At 43.1% G+C, this 10197-nt stretch overlaps 1 protein-coding gene and 1 long non-coding RNA gene across 3 annotated transcripts in view; one reads left to right on the forward strand and one right to left on the reverse strand.

The window, feature by feature from the left end:
• The window catches only part of EHF (ETS homologous factor), a 132750-nt gene extending 131936 nt beyond the window's left edge, over positions 1 to 814 (forward strand). For both annotated transcript variants that reach the window (XM_082269700.1, XM_082269699.1), the window contains exon 10: positions 79 to 814. In XM_082269700.1, coding sequence (XP_082125826.1) covers positions 79 to 178 — 100 coding nt within the window. In that variant the 3' untranslated portion in view covers positions 179 to 814. The remainder of the gene's footprint in view (positions 1 to 78) is intronic.
• A 5417-nt stretch (positions 815 to 6231) lies between these two features.
• LOC309565635 lies at positions 6232 to 8371 on the reverse strand. The gene is made up of 3 exons (XR_014225821.1): positions 8231 to 8371; positions 7728 to 8149; positions 6232 to 6726 (listed from the first exon to the last, which is right to left on the reverse strand). It is a non-coding gene; the product is annotated as an uncharacterized lncRNA (long non-coding RNA).
• Positions 8372 to 10197: the final 1826 nt, after the last annotated feature.

A 10197-nucleotide genomic window follows, 5' to 3' on the forward strand; every position in this document is an offset into this window, starting at 1 on the left:
ATACATACGTTTTTTTGATTTTGCCCAAAATTACACATTAAACTGCCCACATTAACTTAATTCCTATTCCTTTACCAGATACTACTACAAAAGAGAGATCTTAGAACGTGTGGATGGGAGACGGCTGGTCTACAAGTTTGGGAAAAATGCTCGCGGCTGGAGGGAAAATGACAGTTGAATTGCATCCCTTTAAAACTGGAACTAATTTATTTATATGGTGAACTCAGAAGACTTTGGAGAAAACACAGAAGACATAATGCCAATGAAGCTATTTTTCTCTTACTTGGGGAATGGTATATGTACACAGTTTTTCTGTGACTTGGGGCCTTCTTACCAAATATTGCTGCATGATTCTAGCAGCCTGCGGACTTTTGGACTGGAAATAAGAACATGCAATTACTTGTAATGGGAACAGGAACTTTGTTTAAGGATCGTGTCCATTCAAAACAGCTGTTTTAATAATAATGATGGAGTGGGGCAGAGGTTGCTACCAAACAAGGTCTCTTCTGTCTGGAATTCAAGACGGGAGATCTCCTTCCACCAGTGACAAACCAGTCATCATATAGGCTTACGTATCTAGGGAACCTGTCAGGATAGAAGTAGGGGATCTCATTTGCTTACATGGTTTGGTAGGTATAGGCTCCTAGGTCATTATTTTCCTACCTTTCTTTACTACTTACTGATTCTCTGGCCAAGAACACGTATGCATCTCAATGAAAGGGGAACTTCCAAATCCCAAGTGCATACTGGTTCTATGCTATAGGGACAAGGGTTTGTGGACACCTGACCATCAAACCTTCTATATGGCTAAAAGTAAGGGAACGACCCTCCAAATGATTGAGTTCAGATGTTTTCAGTGATCTGTACTAGTAAGGTTACACTTTCACACTGTTCACACCTTTCAGGCAATTGTGCACTTCCACCCTTGTGGTAAAAGTTTGAAGAAGGCCTCTTTCTTTTCTGCTCCAGCATGACAAAAACCAGCTCCATAAAGACATGGTTTGTTGGGTATCCCTGAACAAACCCTACTGAACACATTGGGGATTAGGTGGAACTCCATTTGCAATCCAGGTCTTCTCATCTATCAGTACTTGACCTTACTAATGCCCTTTTAACTGAGTGGACACACATTAAATGCAAACTTTCCAAAAGCTGGTGAAAAGAGTTTACAGAAGACTGGAGACTGATATACAGTATCTGCACAGGGAAGGAGGAGGGTCAGCTTCATAATCATATTTATGATTCAGCAATTGGATTACCAGGAAGATAACATAGGTGTGTTGGTCAAGTGTCCCATCAAGCTTTTGGCCATATATTAATGGATAAAGAGTGACAAAGCATGCATCCTACTTAAACCACGTCAGCAGTAATAGCTATTACTATCCTAACAGGTTCCCTTTCAGGATTTTTATGTCCCCGACTTGTGAGATATATATGCAGTATATTGTCCTCTACAGGCCATGGGAGATACAGGAATGAATAGACCACTCAACAGTAATTGTCTGAAAAACTGTTCTCAGTCAATCACAGCCATGTTGGGTTGGATGAGATGTCCTCACTGCGATCTCAGACTGAGCCAAAGATTTGGTGAGGGGTTTATTGCTTCCCCAAATATAGAATCCATTTTGGTTGGTGTTGCTCTTTAATACATGTCTTCTACAAAATGAAGGAAGCTGTTTTATGCACTTAACTAAAGGTTCACAAGGAGCTACTAAAAGCCCCACTACACTGTATTTATTTTAGCTGGTCAGGTCCAAGTTTATGGACTGTGAAAGGGACTGGGAGTGGTAACCTTGGTTTTGTCCACACAGTATATGGCAGTTGTGGGAAGGAGTTTGGAAAGGCTAAAGTCACTCTTAAAGTTTAAATATACATGCTAATTATATTTAATTTTGGTTAAAGAAGGGGGATTAAAAGCCCTGTCAGGTTTTTTTTCCTTCGCTTCCTATCCTGTAGACACAACAGTGAAGTGAAGGAATTCCTTTCGCCTCTCCTCTCCTCTCCTCTCCACTCCACTCCTCTCCTCTCCTCTCCACTCCTCTCCTCTCCTCTCCACTCCACTCCTCTCCACTCCTCTCCACTCCTCTCCACTCCTCTCCACTCCTCTCCTCTCCACTCCTCTCCTCTCCTCTCCACTCCTCTCCACTCTTCTCCTCTCCTCTCCACTCCTCTCCACTCCACTCCTCTCCACTCCTCTCCTCTCCTCTCCTCTCCTCTCCTCTCCTCTCCTCTCCTCTCCACTCCTCTCCACTCCTCTCCTCTCCTCTCCACTCCTCTCCACTCCTCTCCTCTCCTCTCCTCTCCTCTCCTCTCCTCTCCTCTCCTCTCCACTCCACTCCACTCCTCTCCTCTCCTCTCCATTCCTCTCCACTCCTCTCCACTCCTCTCCTCTCCTCTCCACTCCTCTCCGCTCCTCTCCTCCCCTCCCCTCCCCTCTCCTCTCCTCTCCACTCCTCTGCTCTCCTCTCCACTCCTCTCCTCCCCTCCCCTCTCCACTCCTCTGCTCTCCTCTCCACTCCTCTCCTCTCCTCTCCTCTCCACTCTCCTCTCCTCTCCACTCCTCTCCTCTCCACTCCTCTGCTCTCCACTCCTCTCCTCTCTTAAACAGTTGTCTCTTTTGCAAGATATCAGCTCTATGACAACTCAAAATATTGGATTTTCCCTCCATTTTCTTTTTTTATTGATTATGGTCACATGGAAAATATAGAGGGTGAATCTACCTCCTACAGGCACAAACACCAATAAAAACCTGACTTCTAACTCCTTACGATTCTATTAAAAAAAATAACAAATTTGGGCTTTAGATGGAGTTTAAATGTTGGTATATTTTATTGAAAAATTCCAGGTGATATGGTGACAATGCTGGGCTTTATAAGTTTCTGGAAAAAAAAAAAAAAAACATTTTAAGTAGAGTGTGTTGCCTAAAACACTCAATCTCCCCTTTATTCTTCCACATCAGTACAATGAAAATAGCAGGGAGCATCTGATTGGTGGTCATAGGCAACAAAGACTGGATTTACGGCACATGGCTACAATGGCACCAGAAATTCTTGGCCCGATAAACCTGTACACAGCTATTAATTTTACATATTTATTATGAGTCTTCTGTTTTGCCTGTAGTTCTATTTTAATTTTCCTATATTATTATTATTATTTCAGGTACTTATATAGCGCTGTCAATTTACGCAGCGATTTACATATACATTGCACATTCACATCAGTCCCTGTCCTCAAGGAGCTTACAATCTAAGGTATAAAATTATTTTTATCTCAGTCTTTATAAACTATTTACATATATCCTATAACCATATGCCACACATTGCAGGCAGCTATGTCTTTAAATGACAAACTTTTAAAAAGGGTCGGTCTTCCCAAAGCGTATATTCTTTCGCTTCGATAGAATGTGGCAAATTTAGAATGCGTTTCGGGCTTTTTTTCTGTGTCCCAGGTGAAATTTCTCCTACTTCCTGTGCAGGTGACCATTAAGACATTGTTATAGGCAGAACTTTCTTTTTTCTCTTTCTCTAGAGTGCATTCTTGCTGGAAAGCTGCTGCAGATTTGACTCTTGCCAGTCGATATGCTGCTGGACACTTGCCTTGTTGGAAAATAGGAACACAGGAAAAGAAAATCACATTCTAACTATGTAGTTCCAGTAGAACATTATATGCATTATGCAAGAATTAAACATTACCACCTAGTAGTAGAACTGAATCACTGTACAATATATGAGAATCATTGTTGCGCCTATGTCTTTATAAACAGCATGCTAACAATTATCCATATATTCTTTTGGAGAGTCCAATAGTGACCAGTGTCTATGTCTCCATAGTAGGTTGTATTCAGACATTTTGGAGAATGGACTCCATAGAAGGGGAAAGGGAAGTTCGGCATGTGGGAAGCAGCTTGATATCACTGGGACAGGACGTGGGGAAAATCTCCTCAACAAGTTTACAGGCAGCAGCCTGGGCAGTCTGGGCACACTCTAATGACCCCATGTGCATTAGTATTATCCAGGTGGGTGGTTGGGGGTGTCAGTGGCCAGTGTAAATGCCCCCATTACATTAAAGGCTAGGTACAACTTTAGGAACACGTTACACCCGCATTTAGAGTGTAACGTAATATGCTCCCAATCAACTGCCTCCCACCACCAGAGCCTCCTCCCTGTGAGAGCAGGTGGTGTTCATATGTGTTTGAGCTTTGGGGTGCACACCCTAACGCAATAGGCTGCGCACACCTAAGGGCAGTGGTAACAGCCTGGCAAAGGATCTAACCACTTCCCACTCTAAATCTAAAAATTTAGAAAAAGTCCTGGTGGGGTAATTTATCCCATCCCCAGCCCCAACAATCCCATCCCTTTCCACTAGCTAAAGGATCGGTTGATGATTCAACCTCCCAGTATCTACCATTTTCCAAATGACAGACCCTTTAAAGAGCACAAATATTTAGAAAAACATTTTTGGGATATTGTAATATTTAACAAGTACTATCTAAGAAAATGTGGCTGAAAGCATTGTCAGACAGGTGCTGTAATCAACTAAACCTGTATTTTTCCCCAGCAACCGGTCACATGACTTTTGCCAAGGCATTGAGTCCTACCTTTTCCCCAGCCTGTAGTGGAATGGTAGTTTAGGTCTGGCATCTCATAGGCCAGGGGTGTCAAACTCAGTTTCATCGCGGGTCGCATCAACATTATGGTTGCCCTCAAAGGGCCGGTTATATCTGTAGGGTTAGATGTCCAGAGCACCCCACGCCCCCTTACATGAGATGTCATGAGCCCCCCCCCACCATCAGAAGTCAAGAGTCACCCACCCTTCCTTAGTGGAATGGTAGTTTAGGTCTGGCATCTCATAGGCCAGGGGTGTCAAACTCAGTTTCATCGCGGGCCGCATCAGCATTATGGTTGCCCTCAAAGGGCCGGTTATATCTGTAGGGTTAGATGTCCAGAGCACTCCACGCCCCCTTACATGAGATGTCATGAGCCCCCCCCCCCCCACCATCAGAAGTCAAGAGTCACCCACCCTTCCTTAGTGGAATGGTAGTTTAGGTCTGGCAACTCATAGGCCAAGGGTGTCAAACTCAGTTTCATCGCGGGCCGCATCAGCATTATGGTTGCCCTCAAAGTGCTGGTTATATCTATAGGATAAGATGTCCAGAGCACCCCACGCCCCCTTACATGAGTTGTCATGAGCCCCCCCACCATCAGAAGTCAAGAGTCACCCACCCTTCCTTTCATCACAATGCACCCCCTTACCTTGTGCTTCTGCCAGGAAGAAGATAGGAAGAATATGCGGGTGGATCTGGGAAGAAGTGCAGGGTCTGGAGGAGAAGCAGAGGAGGGCTGGAGTCAGCTTCCAGAGTCTGCTGAATGCTGAGACCAGGGGAGGCAAAGGCAAGTTGGTGTTGCGGCTGCACAGAGAGGTTCAGGATCCGTAGGAGGAGTTCTGCCCTCCTCTCTGCTGCAGACTGCTGAGAAGGGGGGGGGTGGGCAAAGACAAGCCTTTCTGCAGCTGCACAGAGGAGTGCAGGATCTGGCAAAGGAGTTCTGTCCGCTCTGCTGCCGACTACAGGGACAAGGTAGGAGCAGAGACCTGGGGGGTGTCGCAGCTGCAGGAGAGGTGCAAGGGCCACATAAAATGGCCTGGGGGGCCGCATTTGGCCCACGGGCCTTGTGTTTGACACCTGTGTCATAGGCTATGCCTACCTAAACTAGCCATCCATGGCTTAGCTAAGCAGTGTGGATAATGGAATCTCCACTGTTGACTATCACTGTTTGGCTGATAATTATCCAACCAGTTCAGTCAATTTGACTTTTGTTGAGCCAGATGGTGCTTGCAGGGCCACCCACAACTCCCATTTCAGCCAGTTCAGCAGGAATTTGCCTTAATGTGAACTGTCCATGGCCAGCATTAGAGACCCTCACTTCCTTTTAAAGAGCTTTACATTTCTAAGAGCAAAAAGACAAAAACTAGTTTCCAGTCCGTGAGCCGTCACAGACCTTTTGCCTTTTTGCCAAAACCATTCATGTGCCTTTCATCTATTATTTTTATTTATGTCTGTTACAGTGGCAGTTCTTTCATATTGTTTGGAACCAGCAAATCCTGTGCTGGAATTGTTCATCATTTAAGGAAGCATAATTTCACTTCAATTTCATATGAAAAAAAAAAAACCCTTTACACGTTTCTGACAATTCATTGGATGAAGTTTTCATATTTGTATTTTTGTTTTTGTTTTTTTCTTAAGTTTAGGGGAAGGTATTTTAAAACGACTGTTTCATTTGAATAGCTAGTTCTCTTACAGAAAAATGTGAATTGTATTGTATAATTATTGATCTTCTATTTACTTTTTGACAATTGTGATATGTTGTTTTGTATTTCCGGTAGTTGGGGAAGATCACTGTATTCTCATATTCAGTGCAACTTTCAAGACTTTTTTTTTTTTTTTAATTATTCTAAAGGGAAGGATTCCCTGTTATGAACTGTTTTTGGTGTAAAGCAGATAAATAATTTACTTATACCTGCTAAGACACACATGTGAAAGCTCTGTTTCATGCTGGAATGGTCCTTATTTGTAAAATGAGCTAGGGGCATGTGCCACTACTGATTCTAAAGCTGGCAATAAGTTTAAGATTTCTTTTGTCCAAATAGACTTAAAAAGGTAATGATATCTATGGCAGCAGGTTAGATGATCCCGAGCTAAAGGAAAATTGAACAGGTTGAAATTAACCACTTTACCTCTGCTCACTGTGCCTCTACTGCCTCTACTGCGGCAAAGTGGCTCAATAACGTCTGACGACGTAGACCTAAGTCGCCAGACATTCCCCTCTCTAGGCTCGCTCCCGCTGTATTCAGACACAGCGGGAGTCGGGCCAGGGGAGGAGCGGCGGTGATCACCGCCGCTCTTCTCCGATTGTCAGGGATCGAGTGTGGAGATCCGCCTGCTTGTGTAAACAAAGCGGGCGGATCTCCTAAGTGACAGGCAGGGTCAGATTGCAGGGTTCAGCATAGCTGAACCTGCGATCTGTCCCTGTGTCACTCAGTCACCTCCCCCCACACACGTTAGTAAGCACCAGGCATTCATTAACCCCTTGATCACCAATAAAAATGAACCCCTTCCCTGCCAGTGTCACTTTTACAGTAACAGTGCATATGTATAGCACTGATTACTGTAGTAATGTCACTGGTACCCCCAAAAGTGTCAAAAATGTCAGTCAAGGGTCCGATCTGTCCGCCGCAATGTCGCAGTCACGCAAAAAAAATCGCAGATCGCCGCCATTACTCGTTAAAAAAAAAAAACACCAAAAATGACAGAAATCTTTCCCTTAGTTAGTAAACGCAATAACTTTTGCGCAAACCAATCAAAATACGCTTATTGCGATTTTTTTTACCAAAAAATATGTAGCAGAAAACAAATTGGCCTAAAATGATAAAAAATTTTGATTTTTAAATTTTTTTGGGGGGGAATTTCCTATAAAAAAATGTGAAAAATATTGTTATTTTTTCAAAATTGACTCTCTTTTTTTGTTTATAGCGCAAAAAGTAAAAATCGCACAGGTGATCAAATACAAGCAAAAGAAAGCTCTGTTTGTGGTAAAAAAAAGGACGTACATTTAGTTTGGGTACGGCGTTGCATGACCGCGCAATTGTCAGTTAAAGTCGTACAGTGCCGAATCGCAAAAAGTGGCCTGGACGTAAGACAGCAAAATCCTCCGGTGGTAAAGTGGTTAAACATAACCAGTCTGAAATTAAGCTTAAACACGTAGTTTGGGCATGCCCACATGGTCCAAGTGTGGTCCAGAATGTTCAGGAGAATGTCATCGGTGGCTGCACATTTGTCTATCCTCACAAATCCATGGCCACCTTAACACTATACAACTTTACAGTATGAACCTCTCCTAAAAATAACGGCAATATACTTTCAAATGTTGTTTTATCTGTAATTTGGTAAAGGAAATCTCAGATTTAACCCTGGTTTCTGTAATCCCATCTAAACCTTACAAAATATTCTCTGTTCAATAAATTCTATTACATTTTAAAGGATAACAGTGTAGAACGTAGGGAACAATTCCCATACACCTGTATTTGCAAGGTCCATAAGTTCCACCCAACTTCCGCAGAGGGGGTAGATCTATATGTACATTGTACAAGCGTGCTGATATATTGAGGGGAGCAGCTGAAGACATATATTTACAGCCATGGACGTATCTACTTGCAATGTCAGCTCAGAAGAAACAATGGAAATGGCAGGGGTCAGTAAAAGTCAGAATAGGAGTGAAGAGAGGGAATAAAGTAGAGAGGAGAAAGAGTTAAGGAGTGAAGGTTGGGGATTTTGGCACCTTGTATCCAGTTATGGATGACAATTGTTAAAGGTTAAGCACTTAAGCCCCAGAAGATTTTACCCCCTTCCTGACCAGGGCCAATTTTGTGATTCGGCACTGCGTGACAATTGCGCGGTCGTGCCACGCTGTACCCAAACCAATTTGACGTCCTTTTTTTCCCACAAACAGAGCTTTCTTTTGGTGGTATTTGATCACCTGTGCGATTTTTTGATCATGCGCTATAAACAAAAAAAGAGCATAAATTTTGAAAAAATAACAATATCTTTCAAATTTATTTATATGAAATTCCCCAAAAAAATATAAAAATCAAAACTTTTTAACATTTTTGGCCAATTTGTTTTTTTGCTTCATATGTTTGTTAAAAAAAAAATCGCCATAAGCGTATTTTGATTGGTTTGCGCAAAAGTTATTGCGTTTACTAACTAAGGGAAAGATTTCTGTCATTTTTGGTGTTTTTTTTTTAACGAGTAATGGCGGCGATCTGCGATTTATTATGCGAGACTGCAACATTGCAGCGAACAGATCGGACCCTTGACTGACATTTTTGACACTTTTGGGGGTACCAGTGACATTACTACAGTAATCAGTGCTATACATATGCACTGTTACTGTAAAAAATGACACTGGCAGTGAAGGGGTTAATTTTTTTTTGAGAAGGAGGGGATAAGTGTGTCCCTAGGGGCGTGATTCTTACTGTGCAGGGATGTGGCTGTGTGTGTGTAACAGCAGAGATATACGGTCCTACATAGCAGGACCATTAGATCTCTGCTGTTACACAAGGGAGAATGACAGGCGGTTTTGTTTACATTAGCCGCCTGCCTTTCTCCCTCTGTAACTGACGATCGCGAGTGACGGGCAGACATCGGGTCCGCCGGTCACTCGCGCGGGGGGGGTCCGTGAACGAGCGGGGGCGGGAGCGTGCCTCTGGCGGCACGCACTTGCCCCCTATTGGCTCACAGGCTAGTGACGTACCGGTACGTCACTTTGCCTGCACGGGGCTGACAATATCTGTACTTGCGGCCGTCGGCAAGTGGTTAAGAAGTTTGCAGTCGAAATACGAGGGGAGAAAGATTTCAACACATGGAAACCATATTTTTTTTCAAATTTGGCCTTAGTGTCTTATAGTTCAAAAGTATTTTACCATTTAGTAGAGCCCAGTAGACTCCAGAGGTAACCTCTTGGAGGATTTGGGTTGGGGATTGTCATGCCTTAAGCCCCGTACACACGATCAGATTATCGAACGATCTGTTGTCCGTTTTTTGTGGCATGCTAGTCTGATGTGGAAAGTGAAGAGGTTTTTTTCATACAAATTTTCCCGTACAACAGAATTCTACTTCAGAAGTGATGTCATGTGTTGGATTGCTTTGTATGTGTTCTCTGAGCATGCCTAGTCTTGCTCTTAAGATTTTTTTCCGTCGAAATCTGTACTAATGAGACGAGAATCGGACATTGTATTACGGACAACAAAAATTTTATAGCCTGCACATCAGGATTTTTTCGGCCGAAAAGTCGGAGTCGGCTGTCGAAAGCACCATACTAACCATCCGAAAATCGGCAGATCGGTCGTTTGACGAAACTTCCCTTCCAAATTTCTTATCGTGTGTACGGGGCTTTAGCCATGGTTTGTTTTGTTGCTGTGAATAAGGTAGATATTATTTAAATTGGGAGCTAGTGACACCTTATTCCTTTTTCATGAGGAGACCTTTCCATGCCTTACAAACTTCCTCTCACCTTTTCTCCTCTGGAATGTCAACCACCATGATGGTTTTGCCGTGAAAGAAACATTTCTTCAAATGCAACAAGTTGTGTAATGCGTAGATAAAAATTCTAGAGTAGCTACTTGACATGCTTACAAACTATG

Source organism: Pelophylax lessonae (assembly GCF_965119305.1).
Source record: "Pelophylax lessonae genome assembly, chromosome: 10".
In the NCBI taxonomy this organism is placed as follows: domain Eukaryota; kingdom Metazoa; phylum Chordata; class Amphibia; order Anura; family Ranidae; genus Pelophylax; species Pelophylax lessonae.